This window comes from Artibeus jamaicensis, unplaced genomic scaffold, assembly GCF_021234435.1.
Source record: "Artibeus jamaicensis isolate MK-2021 breed Jamaican fruit bat unplaced genomic scaffold, CSHL_Jam_final scaffold_916, whole genome shotgun sequence".
In the NCBI taxonomy this organism is placed as follows: domain Eukaryota; kingdom Metazoa; phylum Chordata; class Mammalia; order Chiroptera; family Phyllostomidae; genus Artibeus; species Artibeus jamaicensis.
Genome location: NW_026522059.1, coordinates 43,128,092 through 43,145,030, shown reverse-complemented (window position 1 = coordinate 43,145,030; position 16,939 = coordinate 43,128,092). Strand labels below are relative to the sequence as shown.

The 16,939-nt window shown below is 42.4% G+C and overlaps 1 protein-coding gene across 5 annotated transcripts in view; it reads left to right on the top strand.

The window, feature by feature from the left end:
* Positions 1–16,939, top strand: part of CHD7 (chromodomain helicase DNA binding protein 7) — a 198,298-nt gene that overhangs the window by 160,041 nt on the left and 21,318 nt on the right. For all 5 annotated transcript variants that reach the window (XM_053660799.1, XM_053660800.1, XM_053660796.1 and 2 more), the window contains exons 16-23: positions 7,541–7,751; positions 8,275–8,470; positions 8,759–8,926; positions 9,167–9,346; positions 11,996–12,106; positions 12,191–12,396; positions 15,214–15,413; positions 15,590–15,749. In XM_053660799.1, coding sequence (XP_053516774.1) covers positions 7,541–7,751; positions 8,275–8,470; positions 8,759–8,926; positions 9,167–9,346; positions 11,996–12,106; positions 12,191–12,396; positions 15,214–15,413; positions 15,590–15,749 — 1,432 coding nt within the window. The remainder of the gene's footprint in view (positions 1–7,540; positions 7,752–8,274; positions 8,471–8,758; positions 8,927–9,166; positions 9,347–11,995; positions 12,107–12,190; positions 12,397–15,213; positions 15,414–15,589; positions 15,750–16,939) is intronic.

Sequence of the window (16,939 nt, the reverse complement as noted above, 5' to 3'; positions counted from 1 at the left end):
CTGTAGGCAGTGAAGAACCACAGTCAGTGTTTAAGCTGAGGAACGACTGGAAATGTGATTCAGGATGGTGGGTCTGGCAACATCGTATAAGACAGATGGGAGTCGGGAAAGACAGGCAGTCAGAATGACCAGCCAGGAGGCCGGCTATTGTTGTGGTCCAGGCTGGAGTTAATATGGGTTGAGGAAAGGTGAGGATCCACTGTGATGGGGCGTTCGTGTGCAAATATAATTGGCCAGCAGTGCAGTTCGGTTCCTTTCCAGGGAAGAAGGTACAAGCCTGATTTTGTTTCTATCACAATCCATGAGGTACAAGGGCAGCTAATTTGAAGAATTCCTAATCTTTTTTACTTTTATAACTGACACACTAAATGCCACTTCAGATCTAGAAGTCTCTATTACTAAATGACAAATGGTCTACACCTGGAAGACAGTCTCAGTGTAGCACCTGAGGTCATTGCTGTGGTGTGACATCAGTGAATTTCCTTTTCAGACTTTGTGCTTTTAGCTTTGTCTTTTAAAGAGAGTATCATGTGCGATAATTATATGTTTAATGCTGCCAACCTGCTAATCACCATCTGTTTAAGAGCCTGTAAGGCCATTTATAGTGAGTGTCAGCCAGCCTGTTCCTGAGTTGGGGAGATAGAGTTGGGGCTACAGCAGTCGATGGTATGGGTAAACACAGACACGCGCGTGCGTTCTCTCTCTCTCTGTTGCATTTAATGCCTGGAAAGAAAATAAGGAGAAGTAGCTGCCAGTGGGGGAGAAAAGGCAATCACAATAGAGATTAAATGTGCCAGCAGGATGGGTGTGAAAGGAATGATCTCAGCATGGTTGTTGCGTGTCCACTCCCAGTTCAGTCTTGTTTGCTTACATGCTAATTACATGCATTGAGCACCTAGAGCGGGGCGTTCCCCCAAAACACAGCTGGTGGGTCTTTTCTGTAGCCGATTGCTCTCCAGGGTCATCCTACATCATTTATTGTTTGCCAGGAGGCTCTAGGACTTCTAAGGCTTGGATCTGTGGCAGTTATTGTAATTGGTCACACTTTGAAGTCAGCTTTTCTGTCCTTACAAGTTAGGAAGTGTCTGGTAGGAAGGTATACTTACATGCCTTTATGTTGTGAAATTGTAAAAAAAGATACGCATACACCTGCTCGCATTAGGCCTTACAGCTCCCCAGTAACACGTGTAGACCGTGCATTTCACAGAGGCGGCCCCAGGCCCAGTACTGTCCGTTCCCATCCACAGTGTGGAGCGGGAAGAGCACTGACCCGGGGCCACCCCTACGCACGTTTATCGAGCAGATAAAGGGAGGTGTGTTTGGTTGTAGCAGAGTAAAGCAGCCCTAATCAAACTTAAAATTCAGCTCAACAAAGAACAGCATTTCTGGAAATGTTGGAAACAGAAACAAATATATGCACAAGTTGAAAGGGGTAGCATAAGCAAAGCATAAGAAAAACCATTGGAAGTGATGCTAGAACGCCAGTTGTATGTAAAGGAGAAGGATTTTTAATGTGTGTTAATATAAGTGCTTAAGTGGTTAGAACTGTGTTTGGTGTACTTTAAACACTAGGTAAATGTGACTAGTTGTTTTTCTTGCTGAAAGTTAAGCAGGTAACTGGGTAACATACACGGAGATACTGTTATTGGCCCAAGCTTTATTAAAATGGAATGTCATATAAACAAAATTAGAAATGAAAAGGAGCCCTGGCTGGTGTGGCTTGGTTGGAGCTTTGTTCTGTAACTGAAAGGTTGTGGGTTCGATTCTCCATCTGAGCACATACCTACATTGTGGGTTCAATGCCCTGGCCAGACACATGTGGGAGGCAGCAGCCAATGCTTCTCTCACATCAGTGTTTCTTTATCTCCCTTCCTCTCTCTAAAAGCAATAAAAAATGTCTTTGGGTGAGGATTAAAAATAAGAGTAATAATTTTTAAAAAAAGAAATGAAAGAGAAGTTACCACAGATATCACAAATATATAAAGGATCATACTAGAATACTATAAAAGACTATGCCACCAAATTCAATAACCTAGAAGAAATGGGTAAGTTTCTACAAATGTATAACCTTCCTAGACTAAATCATAAAGAAATGGAAAATCTAAATAGACTGTTAGACATTGAGGAAATTTAGACAACCATCAAAAACATCTCAAAAAATAAAAATCCAGGATCAGATGGCTTCACTAGTGAATTCTACCACACATTCAAAGAATTTTTGATACCTGTCCTTCTCAGGCTCTTCCAAGAAATTAAAGAAGTGGCAATACTTCCTAGCACATTTTAGGAGGCCAACATAACCCTGATACCCAAACTTTGCAAGGATAACACACAAACAAAAAAGAAACTACAGACCAGTATCATTGATGAATATGGATGCAAAAATCCTAAATAAAATGTTAGCAAATTGAATACAGCAATACATTACAAAAATAATACACCATGATCAAGTGGTGCATTCCAGGGGCACAAGGATGATTTAACATATGCAAATTGATCAATGTAATACACCACATTAACAAAACAAAGGATAAAAATCATATGATCTTATTAATAGATGCAGAAAAAGCATTTGATAAGCCACAACAGCCCTTTATGGTTGAAACACCCAGTAAAATGGATATGGAAGGAAAGTACTTCAACATAATAAAGGCCATGTATGATAAACCCACAGCCAATGTCATACTCAGTGATGAAAAACTGAAAGCTTTTCCTCTAAGATCAGGAACAAGACAAAGATGTTCACTTTCATCACTCTTATTTAACAGGCTTCTGGAAGTCCTAGCTAGAGCAATCAGACAAGGGAAATAAAAGGCATCCGAATTGGCAAGGAAGAAGTAAAACTTTCACTTTTTATAGGTGATGTGCTTCTGTATGTAGAAAACCCTAAAGACTCTACCCAAAAAGCATTAGAACCAATAAACAGACACAGTAAAAATGCAGGATACAAAAACAATGTACAAAAATTCACTGTTTTCTATGTAAAGAAATAAAGCAAAAAATTGTCAGGTTTGTATGGAACCACTAAAGACCCCGCATAGCCAGAGCAATCCTCAGAAAAAAAAACAAAGATGAACATATCACACTACCTGACTTCAAATTATACTACAGAGCTACAGTAATCAAAATAGCATGGGTTTGGCAAAACAGACACACAGGCTAATGGAACAGAATTGAGAGCCCAGAAAGAAACCAAAGGCATATGGGCAAATAATTTTTGACAAAGGAGCCAAAACACACAATGGAGAAAAGAAGTAAATGGTGCTGGGCGGGTTGGAAAGCCACATGAAAAAGAGTGAAACTACATGATAACTTGTACCCTTGTACAAAAATTAATTCAGTGTAGTTCAAAGATTTAAATATAAAGTCTGAAACAATAAGATACATAGAAGAAAACATAGATACTAAACTTACAGACCTTGTTCTTAGAGAACATTTTATGAACTTGACCCCAAAAGCAAAGGAAGTAAAGGCAAAAATAAATGAATAATATTATATCAAACTAAAAAAGCTTCTGCACGGCAAAAGAAACTGACAACAAAATCTAAAGGCAGTCAACCAAATGGGAGATGATATTTGCAAACAATAGCTCTGACAAAGGGTCAATATCCAAAATATATAAAGACTCCTACAACTCAACACCAAACAATCCAGCTAAAAAAATGGGCAATGAACCTGAAGACACCTCTCCCTGAATACATACAAACAGCCAACAGATCTATGAAAAGATGTTCAACTTCACTAGCTATCAGGGAAATGCAAATCAAAACTACAATGAGATACCACCTCACACCTGTTAGAGTAGCTTGTTATGAACAAGACAGGTGGTAATAAATGTTTGAGAGAGAGCTTGCAGAGAAAGAGGAGCCCTTGTGCACGTCTGGTGGGAATAAAGTGGTACAGCCCCTGTGGGAAACAGTTCGGTGGCTCCTCAAAGAATTAAGAATCGAGTTACCATGTGATCCAGCAATTCTTCTTCTGAGTACCTACCCCCCAAATTTGATAACATGCATTTGCAAATATATGTGTGCCCCAATGTTCATTGTAGCATTATTCACGGTAGCCAAGAGGTGGAGACAACCAAAGTGTCCTTTAAATAGAGGATTGGAGAAAGATGATATGACACCTATATATAATGGGATGCTACTCAGCTATAAGAAAAGATGAACTACTTCCATTTGTAACAACATCGGTGGATCTTGAGAACATTATGCTAAGTGAAATGTCAGTCAGAAAAAGCTAAGAACCGTATGATTTCACTCATGTAGGATATAAAACTGAAATGCGTAGACGTAGACAACAGTGTGGTGGTTACCAGCAGGAAAGAGGTGGGGAGTGTTAGAGGGTAAAGGGGGCCAAATACATGGTGATGGAAAATGATTTGACTTCGAGTGGTGGGGACCACTCATGCATATACAGACCATGTATTACAGAAAATGTACATCTGAAACCTGAATGACCCTATGAACCAATGTCACCCTAATAAATTTAATAAAATAAAGGAAAAATAAAAAAATAGAATGGAATGTCCAATTTTAGGTTTGCTATGTGGAGGAAAAGTAATATTACAAACTTGGTCAAGGTCCCGTAATGGTTAGAGGTGACTTGAGTCAATTGTTGTTGTTGTGGGTAGGAGTGTGGAGAATCATAAGCAGACAGAAGACAGGACTTAAGCATACATAATGGAGTGGATTTCAGAGAGAAAATAGTACAGTAACTTGTTTTTCTCTGGTAATCTTTGAGAGCAAATAATTTTTTGTTTGTGGCTAATATAGCTAGAAAACATTGCAGTTTCTTCTCTCATAGTGATCATCTGTTTAAGTGGAAAGAAAGACTTCCACACTTAATTTCAAGAATTTTTTAAAATTAATTAATTTTTAGAGAAAGGGCATGGGAGGAAGGAAGAGAGGGAGAAAAACATCAATGTGCAAGAGACACATTGACTGGTTGCCTCTTGCATGCCCCTAACTGGGGACCCAGCCTGCAACCCAGGCATGTGCCCTGACTGGGAATCCAGCCAGAGACATTGTGGTTCACAGGCTGGCACTCAGTCCACTGAGCCACACCAGGCAGGGCAAGAATCTTTTTGATACATATGCATACACATTTTTACACGTAGTACAAACCTTACTTTAAGGCAGTGCCAACAGTGTACATATTTTGGCTTATCATAATCTACTTCCAGTTCATTTTCTGACTGACATATACAAGTCTAACATTAAGGTAAATCTAACTCATAAACTTGAAAATTTGGCTCTGATATCAGAAGTTAGGAATTGCTTTTCTCCCTAACACTTGTCCTGCCCTCTTTCCTTCATTCTGGCCATAACAAATGCAGTGCTAAAGGATGGTATGTGAAATGTGTTTGCTGATGTTTTAAGAAGTAGTATCAGTGTAAACTGGCCGTCACTTAAGAACCAGAACGTATAATAAAGATCTGAATTGATCAACTCAGTAAGAAAGAATATATTTTAATTTTGACTCTTCTCCATAAGATGAGAAATTATTGGTAGCATTGAAAAAGCAAAAAAGCTTTTTTCTCATCTCTAAGTAAATTTAAAGTAAAAAAAACCCCACTGAATTTCTGTACTAATTTGACTGGATTATATATATACATTTTAAATGTTTTACTAAAATAATCCAAACATGTCTGCTATTTATTTTGTTAAAAATGATTATTTCATTTTGGAATCTAGTCATTCATTGACCATTAACTTGTTTTAAACTAAAGCACCATTTTATTTTAAGTATGGATTATAATCTCAATGTGAGCAAAATCACTACCTAAATATCTTCAGAGTAAAATCTATCTCTTCCTGAACTGCAGAGCTTATAATATATTGTCCAGCAAAAACAAACTTTTAAAAAAAGACCTCTTGTACTTTTGGACTTAAATGTATTTCCCCTGTCTCCTGAGGACCTTCTTGTCCTGAATATAGAACGTACATTTCTAAATTTTATATTTTGAAAAACATTAACTTTATTCAAGAACCTGCCTGTGCTCTTGGATAACCTTTATTCACCTTTGAAGACCTTTTTCTCACTTAGAGGGAAATCCTGAGTATTAGCCTGTTACTATGTGGAAGGGGAGAAGGCATTGGCATTTTCTGCCAGCCCCCCGCATGAGCATTACCAGTGTGCTTTCCAGAAGGCCTTAGTACTTGGGAAAGGCATTCAGTGACTTTAATCTGTTCCCAGTGAGATTCTTTGTCGATTAATAATGAACAAGCTTTCTTTCTACATATTTCTTTCTACATCATAACGTAATTTCTGCAAGTGTCCTTAAAGTGGAAATGGGAGGCACTTTTGCTGCATTGGGTGTCACTTGCAGCAGGACCAGCCGTGTGAGCGGTGTGGTGGCCTGACCGACCTAACCTTTAAAGTCCTTCTGAGGTTCATGTGTTTATGTATCCCCATCTATATATAGTATAGTTAGTTCACATGTTTAAAACCAGTGGTAAGAAGAGTAGTTTAAATTTCTGACACAGTTTAAGGCTAGGAACTAATCCCATTAGATGGATTTGTTTGTTTGTATTTCCTACAGAATAGGGACCGGGACCACATCCCTGTCCTTAGGGAGAGGAGTGAGCACTGCAGCCTTGCCCTGGTTAACCCCAGAGGTGGGTGGAGGCCAGACGAAGCTGTGCAATTCCAGTTCAGCCAACCAAGCAGTTGAAGGAAGCTTAGCCTGCTGCTTTCTGGATTGCATGTGTTTGGGGTTAGGGAAGGAAGCAGTGAGCAAGATGTCTTTCTCTTGAGGCTTCTCTCTGATGCACCCCAAAATCCTTGAACATGCAGAAATCTATGTGGGGCTCTGAGAAAAAGTGGGCTAGGCATTGAAGTCTTAATGTAAAACAGAGGTTTATTTCATTTTTAAAGATTTTCAAGCTTTGCATAATTCAGGATAGAATTGTTGTCCTAATGAAATTATCAGATGAGAATGAATATGGAAGGAGGTTTAAAGATTGCAGTAGGTGTGTGCCATCCCCTAAAAAAATTCCCTAAAAATTATCCCGAAAAATGATTCCTTTTCGCTATAGTCCTTTGATGTTATTATTATACAATTATTAATACAAACTACTGCCCTTACACTGTAATCATTAGAACTCTACCTCATTGTTTCTTAGTTTCAGAACAGATTTTGTTGTTTGTGTTTATATTCAGCTAGTAAACAGCTCTATTCCTTCAGCAGTTTAGGTTCCAAATTTTCTGTAGGTATCTGGCCCTTGGCTTGTTTCTGTCACTTCTGGCTTGACAGTCTGTTGTTGAAATTCAGTTTCTACAATCAGCAAACATTTGTTTGTTGGAAAATGTGGTTTTTCCCTCCAAATGCTTAAATGTGTTGTGCTTAAAACTTTGATCCCTTTTATGCTTTCCTGGTTTTGTGTAGACCTAACTTTAAGTGGATAGAATCATGTTCATAAACATGAGTGTGGTGTTCTGGTTCCTACAGTTTGCGGCGGGTTTTGAAAGCAAGTGCATTGTTTTTAGTAATAAAAACCTTTTACTGGATTCGCGTTATGCTGTCCAATCTCTGCAGGTGCTGAAGAGAAAATTTTGGAAGAGTTTAAAGAAACACACAATGCAGACTCTCCAGATTTTCAGCTCCAGGCAATGATCCAGGCTGCTGGCAAGCTAGTGCTGATTGACAAGCTGCTGCCAAAACTGAAGGCTGGTGGCCACAGGGTGCTTATCTTTTCCCAGATGGTGCGCTGCTTGGACATACTGGAAGACTACCTCATTCAAAGACGGTGAGGCCATGGTACCGTAAGAATAAAAAGGAAATTAAAAAGTGACCTTTCTCAGGGCGCTAAGTAGCTCACCTTGGAGTGATATTTACGATAAAGGGGATGGAGTGGGGGAATGTGTCACATCTCTTACTACAAACTACAGGTGTATATGCCACAGTTACTCGGTGCAGTGACGGCAGTAGGTCTGCATAATTTTGCGGGCAATTTTAGTTCCCATTCCTTTCATTTCACCAAGGGAGAATAGTTCTTACCTAAAATTGAAATTATTATTTTACTGTTGGAGGCATCAGCTATTTTTAGACTTTAGATGTTTCACTGGAGAGAAATTAAAATGAAGTCTAGTCTTTGGGCATTCAACCAATTATATGAAAAACAACAAAACCTATTTGCTCAGAAATTATTTCTGATACATAATATTATTTTGTTAATATATATCCCAAGTGGTATTACTGTCTTTAAAAAAGGGGAACAGGTGTATTGTAGCTGTTTGTCAGGCTTCCTTGTTAATACTGACATTTTCCAGGTACCCATACGAAAGGATTGACGGCCGAGTAAGAGGCAACCTCCGCCAGGCAGCTATTGACAGATTCTCCAAACCTGATTCCGATAGGTTTGTTTTCCTCCTGTGCACACGGGCCGGAGGTTTAGGCATTAATCTTACTGCTGCTGATACCTGCATCATTTTCGATTCTGACTGGAATCCCCAAAATGATCTCCAGGTAAACTTGCGAGAAAAATCTTCCGGGTGCCATTTTTTTTCTAAGTCTCTTCTATGACAGAGAATCCCTGTCAAATCAATAAATTAAAGTCATGTACTCACTCAGGCGGAGTCCCATGATCGGGGCAAATGAACCAGCTAGTAGTCAATTTATTAATAATGTAAAAGTAATTTCTTTGTATGTTAATCCCCTTTTCAGCCATACCTCTTTTTATTGGAACAGATGCTCTTATGACTGACAATTGAGTCTTTCTTTTTTTGGTAGCCATTCATTTCCCTTTTCTTCCAGGCTCAGGCAAGATGTCATAGAATAGGACAGAGCAAATCTGTGAAAATCTACAGGCTGATTACAAGAAATTCTTACGAGAGGGAGATGTTCGACAAGGCGAGCCTGAAGCTCGGCCTGGACAAAGCTGTGCTGCAGTCCATGAGCGGCAGGGAGAACGCCACCAACGGGGTAAAGCCGCGCCCGCCCAGCCCGGTCACTCTTCCGGCCCCTCACTCGCTTTAGCCACGAGTGAGAGATCCTCCAGCATCAGATTATTTTTCAACATCAATATTTGTCTTAAGCAATATTTCAACCTCGCATTTTATTAATTCCTTTGTTAGAATTTAGGTTTACTCTCTTTGAGAAAAAAAATAGTTTAGTCTAAAACCATTTCAATGATACATTATTTTAAGTATTTCTCTGAAACAGGTACAACAGCTTTCCAAGAAAGAAATAGAGGATCTTCTGCGAAAAGGGGCCTACGGTGCACTCATGGACGAGGAGGATGAAGGCTCTAAATTCTGTGAGGAAGATATTGATCAGATTCTCCTGCGGCGAACACACACCATCACCATTGAGTCTGAAGGGAAGGGTTCCACGTTTGCTAAGGTGCGGATCAGTTTGAGGAGATGCAGGTTGTCTGTAGAAGTTTAAGTTCATACACAGCACCTTGTAAACTGCTCACAGAATGTACACGTAACATGTGCTTTCTATTCCAAATTGAGAAGCTAATTACTAACTCCCTGTGGAGCACATAATGCATAAAACATTCTTTGTGTCTGGGGTTGTGTTCCAGTTATATGACTCTGGTGGTCACTCTTGCCTTGTCCTCTTGTCTGCTTCCCGGCTCCCCAGTCTAACCTTGAACTGTGTCCTTGACTCCATGCCCTTCACTTCTTGAGATTCTGGTTTATAACATAGCCTATAAGAACAATTAAGTCACTTCTACTTTGCCCTCCAGCTTCAATCACAAAACCCTTCTTTGTGGCTGAAATCCACACAAGCTTTATTTACACCAGCTGTCTCCGTTGCCTCCCTTGCTACTTATTTTTCAACCCCCAGCTCGTAGCCCTCCTCCACCCCTTCATCAGAGTAGTTCTGGCAGAGGTCACCGCTGCCTGCCACTCCACCGAGAGAGCCCTTTCTGAGGCCGCAACTGTGCCTTGGTCCACCCGTCCACACCCAGGCCCAACTTACACTTTTAACAGTTTTATTGAAATGTAATTTACTTACCATATAATTCACCTGACTTGTGAGTACAACCCAGTGCCTTTACCATATTTACAGACTTGTGCAACTGTTACCACATCTAAGTTTAGAACATTTCCAGCACCCCAAATGATCCTTGTGCCCATTAACAGGCCCACCCATCCTGTTTCACCCCTCCCCCAGTCCTTGGCAACCACTCATCTCCTTTCTGACTTGTCTACTCTGGACATTTCATATACATGGAATTGTAGAACATGTGGTCTTTTGTATCTGGCTTCACTCACTTAGATAATGTTTTGAGGTTCGTCCACACTGTAGCATGCATCAGTACTTCCTTCCTTTGCAGTGTGGAGCCATGTTCCATGATCTGTCTGTACCTCGTTTACCAGCTGATGAGGGACCTTGGGGTTGTTTATTTATCCACTAGTTGTTACTGACACTTCTGGTTATTATGAATAGTATTGTTGTGAGCATTTGCATACAAATATTTGTGTGGACAAATATTTTCATTTCTCTTGTGTATATGCCAGGAGTGGAATTGCTGGGTCACGTGTTAACTCCATGTTTAACCCCGGGGAACTGTCAGGCTATTTCCTAAAATGAATGTACCACCTGCTCTCCCACTGACAGTGTTTCTAGGGTTCCAGCTTCTCCACGTCCTAGCAGCACTTTTTATTGACTGGCCTTCTGATCATGGTTACAGTAGCGAGTGTGAAGTGAGAGCCCGCGAGGGTGGGATCCGAGTTTCTGTGGTGCCATGAGACCTCTGTCCTCTGCTCATGGCCGTTGTGTGTTGTCTTTGGAGAGATGTCTGTCTTAGTTCTCAGTTCACCTTTTGAGTTATTTATCTTTTTATTATCGAAGTTTAAGAATTAAACTTAAACAAGTTTAAGAATTCTTTATTCCGGATAGAAGCTCCTCATCAGATAATATGATTTGCGAATATTTTCCTCTATTTTTTTCTTAATGGTGGTTATTGTAGTAGCCAGTTTACCCCCCCTTTTTCTTTTACTGTTTATGCTTTTATTGCATTTTCTAACCTAAGGTTTCAAAGATTTATTTTCTCCTCACAGTTTTATAGTTTTCACTCTTCCATTCAGATCTGTCACCCTTCTGAGTGGGTTTTCACGTGTGACGATGTTGTAAGACAGCGTCCAGCTCCCTTCTTTTGCATGTGGACACCCGGTTGTCCCAGCTGCTGCTCCTCTTGGCTCTGCAGCCAACACCTCCTCCCTCACATCTTTCTGCCTCTTTTCCGTGTGTGCAAAAACAAATCCATCACCTGTCCTTCCACCCTCTGCGTGCCCGTGTGTACACACACACCAGTTTGTTCACCGGGTCAGCACCACTCAGATGCCAAAGTTGGATGCTGCAGGTTCTCCTGGCTTCCTCCTCTTTCATGCTTCACATTTACCTGGATTTTCACTCCTTCAGTCTTCCCTTTTAAAGAATATCTTTATCTGTTTCTGCTAGAGCTGTTTTCAGTCTTCACTGTTTTTTTCCTAAACTATAGTAGCCTGTTCTACACCATTCTATACTCCATGCTCCCAGACACTGATGCCTTTGGTTACGACGGTGTCCATCATGGTATCCCGATTTCAAAGAGATTGCTGTTCCCCAGCATGGAGCTCAGACTCTGTTACCAGGACTAGTTTGGTCTGTGGCTACTCTTCCTGATTACCGTTATCCCTGGTCACATGACAGCTTGCCTTTTTGCACATGCTTCCCCATTCCTTGAGCTTTTACTAAAGCTCTTTAATTTGACTCAGGCATTATTTTCTGGAGAGCCTGTCTCTTTCCAGCAATGCCTTCTGCATACCCCCCCACCCCCACTGGACCTGATTAGGGCCCTCCTCTGTATATTAATAGTTGCACCTGTACATACCTTTGCTACCTATTATTTACTGTGCTGCGTGACCATCTTTTGTTTCTTGATCTGGCACACAGTGGAAGAATGCATACGTGTTTGTGTGCGTGAATAAGAGCTGCTTTGCATTGTACTTCTGAGAAAAGCATCCCAAAGTACTGCATAGTTTCCTTCCTTTTTAGGCCAGTTTTGTCGCGTCTGGAAATAGGACAGATATTTCCCTGGATGATCCAAATTTCTGGCAAAAGTGGGCTAAGAAGGCTGAATTGGATATTGATGCCTTAAATGGGAGGGTAAGTGAAAGGTTCCATTCAAACCCTCTCTGATTTAAGAACTGCTTTTCTAGAAGTTAGAAATGTATCTGCTGTCTATTGTAGAACAACCTGGTTATTGACACTCCAAGAGTGCGGAAGCAAACCAGGCTGTACAGCGCAGTGAAAGAGGATGAGCTGATGGAGTTTTCAGACTTGGAAAGCGACTCTGAAGAGAAGCCTTGCACAAAGCCCCGGCGGCCCCAGGACAGGTCCCAGGGCTACGCAAGGAGTGAGTGCTTCCGAGTGGAGAAGAACCTGCTCGTCTACGGGTAAGTCGGGTTCATGAGAAAAGGGATGTTATTCTAAAAATAGTTAGAATTCCAGTCGGCATAGAGGAACAGTATTTGTGTTTGGACTTCTGTCAGTCCTCACAGGCAAGCGAACTGTGCGGCAACTCCAGTGGGGCTGGGCGGTGAGGTTCAAGTGCTCAGAGGCCTTCCTGCTCCCACAGATTCGAAGGAGCCGGAACTTGTCCCTGAAGGAATTATGTCGGGTCCAAATTTGTTGATTATTAATAACTCAGAACAAAATCTCAAAATTACAAAATCTTTTCTACTTTACCTTCACATAAAATCTACTGTAGTTATCTTTTAATACCTTTCTGTTCTAAAACTTTGTTAAAAGCGTTTATGGCGCTGGTAAAGCCCTTGCAGTGGATGGCCATGTTTAGTCTCTGGCCGTGTCACCTCCGAATCTCTGGCACCACACACAGTGCTTCAGAGGGCAAGGTGCCCAGGAAATTTCTGAATCTGTAAATAAGAGGTATCCAACATACTGTGGGGCTGTAGGCAAATTCCATTCAAATAAAAAACTGCCACCCAAACAATATTTCTATGGGTCTGATGATACCCATTTGGTTATTTTCCTAGTGGATTGTCGTTAGTTTCAGAACAAATACAAATATTCCGTTTAATGTGACATACAGGGCTCTGACCTGGCCTTTGTCTGTCCGGTTGGCCCTTTCCATGGGCAGCCCAAACTTCCGTTGGGACAGGCCTCTTCTCTCCGTCAGCACGTCGCACTGTCTCATCGCTCTCTCTCCTCAGCCCTTTCCCACCGCCTAGAGCCAACCTGCACTCCACCCCCACCCCTCGGCTTGACCTGCCCTGCCTCTCCTGTCCTCGACATCAGGACAGGTGTCACTCAGCACCCTGCACCAGAAAGTCTGCTTTGCACTTTCTATCACACTCTGATGTTGTGTTATAACTTCAAGTAGTTGGTGTCCCCTGCTAGAGACCTAGTTAGTGGCTCCTTGGGGATTGGGGCTCTTTCTTTGTGTCCTCAGGGCAGAATGCGGTGCCAGCAGACACAGTGAGTGCTGAATCAGTGACTGTAGAATAAATGAAGTTCAGCTGAAGCGCATCCTGTGTCTGGGAGCTGTGTCCCCCCTCTGCTGTCTCCTGTGCAAGCTGTACAGCCTTTCCTGTCCGTTCTCACATGGTGTAGAGACTCTCCCCACCAAAGCCCTGTGCTGTGTGACCTTGCTGCCATGTTGCAACCTAATGATCAAGGTTGAGAACTTTGCTGGTAGAACTTCAGAAATAGAACATATTAATAGCTCTTGAAGCTAAAAACTGTGCTCGGGGCATACTGTATTTCAGGGAAGCCCTTCCCTTCTCCCACAGGCCTCACTATGTATTGAACACCTGCTGTGTGCTGGGCACTGTGCTAGGATACTCTCAGACACCAGGGACACAACTGTGAGTGGGACCGTTGCAGCCCTGCCTCCAGGCAGGCAGGCGAGCAGGAGAAAAGCAGTAAACTGCGATAATGCCTTGGCAGGGAAGCTCTGCGCAAACGAAGCACAGAAGTATGTCTCCTCTCCTTTAAGACCCAGCTCAAGTGTTTTCTCTCTCTAGCTCTGGGGCTCAGGGGAATAAAAGAAGGAATCCTGCAGAAGGCTATGTGGGCAGTCTTGACTTGATGACATCACAAGCAAGCAGGGGAAGAGGGAGTGTTGGGTGTTGGTCAGGGAGAAGGGAGTTTCCCGTAGAGAAGGCAGTGTGTCCAAAGGCCTGCAGGTGAGGGCCAGCCTCGCAAGTTGAGGACTGAGACAGGTTCACAGAAACCAGAGAAGACCAGGCCAGTGCGAGAGGCAGGGCATTCCGGAGTGTGCACTGCGCTTCTCAGCCAAGATTCCGCAGCAGCCGGGTGCAGGTCTCAGGAAGAGGGCAGCGGAGGGACTCATCCCTGTGCCAAGACTGCCCTGGGAGCTCACTCAGAGGTACCCTCGGGAGACACAGCTTAGCCTCTGCCTCTCTGTTGTATCCCCGAGTCCACAGCACGCAGGTGAAAGAGCACCGCGTCGCGTTAAACCCACCATTGTAACCTGACGTAGGTGGGTCAGGTTCGGCAGTGTCTGGTTTGGTTGTAGACCCCGTGTCTCCTCCCACCCATTTCATGTGAGGACCTGAGGGTGAGTCGAGCATTTTTCCTGTGCGTGCTGCTGTACTCGGAGGTAGCAGTCCTGTTTCAGAAGGAAACTTGAACCTGTTCACCGTCTTTCAGTAATTGTCATGGCATCCCTTTGAGGTGGGCTGATATAACCGTACTCCTCAGCACTGCATCCTTGACTCGGGCTGTCACCCCCAGCTTGAGTCCTTATTCACTTCAAATGGTTGGTCAGCTATGAAGCATACACACCGTGATGGAGTGGAGCAGAGTATAACACGTCCAGGTCCTGGCTTGCTTTCGTGTCCTCAGCGTTGCTGCCGGGGTGAATCTGAGTGGGAGAGCCTGTGGCAGCCCACAGGTGATGTTTGGGTGAGAACCTAGGCCTGCACGGAGCAGCAGTGCTCCATAGCCCGTGCTGGGCTGGGTGTCTTTAAGTCTTGGCCTTGGGCTGCTTTCCCTTCACCTGACATTAAATGCTGCTAGGGTTTTTTTGTTTTGTTTTGTAGTTGTTTTTTAGCAAAAGAAATAACCACATTTAATATTTTCATATGCATGGGAACCCCACACACATGAGTGTCAAAGGCCCCCCCACATGGACGACCCAAGATTTTCTGACACCAGTACTGACTGTGAAAATAAGCCCCAATCTAAACTGAAAGGCACCCTGTGCATGCTGGATACTTGCTTTGCAGCTGGGGACGGTGGACGGACATCCTTTCCCATGGACGCTACAAACGTCAGCTCACTGAGCAAGATGTGGAAACCATCTGCAGAACAATCCTCGTGTACTGTCTCAACCATTATAAGGGGGATGAGAACATCAAAAGCTTCATCTGGGATCTGATCACGCCCACGGCCGACGGCCAGACACGCGCGTTGGTCAATCATTCCGGTAGGTCTTCTTTGTGATGCAGGGTCACCAAAGGCTCCCAGGGGCCCTTGCAGCCCCAGCTAGACTGCATATTTCCCTGCTCATGTGTCAGTCCCTGGCTCTGACACTAAAATGGGGACTGTAGAAAGCTTCCGTCACTATTATGGTGGTAATAATTATTATCATTACGGTTCTAGGTTTATCCGCCCCAGTGCCACGGGGAAGGAAAGGAAAGAAGGTGAAAGCCCAGAGCGCACACCCGGTGGTGCAGGATGCCGACTGGCTGGCGGGCTGCAACCCCGACGCTCTGTTCCAGGAGGACAGCTACAAGAAGCACCTGAAGCACCACTGCAACAAGTAGGTCTTCGAGGGCGGATGCGGGAGCTTGCTGTGTTCCTATGCGTGTGTGTGTATATATGTGTGTATATGTCTCTGTGTGTACATACCTATATATATGTACAGACTATTAAGTTGTAGTTACTGTCCTTGTACAGCCTTCCTGTTTTTTTCCCAAACATGACACCAAGTCAAATAAGAGCATACCTTCATATGACCAATTTTTAAAATCATGGTAAAGATATATAACACAATTTTTAACTTTTATCATTTTCACCATTTCTAAGGGTACAATTCATTGACATTAATTACATTCAGAATACTGTGTACCTATCACTGCTGTCTATACTCAAAACCTTATCATCAACTGCAATACAAATGCTGCATCATTGAACATTAACTCACCTTCCCCTCCTCCATGTCCCCAAGCCCCTGGCAACCACCACTGTCTGTGAATTTGCCTGTTGTAGGTACCTCATAAGTGGAATCATGCACTGTTTGTCTTGCTCTGTCTGGCTTATTTCACTTAGTGTGATATTTTCAAAGTTGATCCATGTTATCACTAGTGCCTGAATTTTTTTCCTTTTTATGGTTGAATAATATTCCAATGTATGAATAGACCACATTTTGTTTATTCATCAGTCAGTGGGCACTTGGGTTGATGGGCACCTTTTGGCCATTGTGAATAGTGTTGCTGTGGTGCTGTGTATAACTGAGTTTTTAATTTTATTCTTCAGTTACAGTTTATATCCAGTATCATTTTGTATTAGTTTCAGATGTACCTGTGGATCACTAAGTTTTAACCATTGTATGTGTTAGGGAATTTAGGGAATTATGGTTAGCTTTGTATGATCCTGCGTTCAATTGACTGATTTCAGTGGAGGGACTGGGGAATTTTCAGGTTATTTTTTGCTTACTAATACTTCAGTTACTGAGTTTTTTTTTTTTGCGTATAAGCCTAGAATGATATTCCTTTATTTTTAGAATTTGATTATATTGAATAATCGGATAATTATTCAATTGAATAATATTGAATCTAAATTTATTGCTTGGAGCTCTGCTGTCTGCATCTAAACTACTATCTACATACATTGATTTTCTTCTTACTCTGACCACGAGTTTATTCAGTATCAGCAGTATAGGCCACACGGCTCCTGAACAGTGCTTCTGCTTTCTAGCTCTCTGTGGCTTGGATAAGCTCCTTAGCTTCT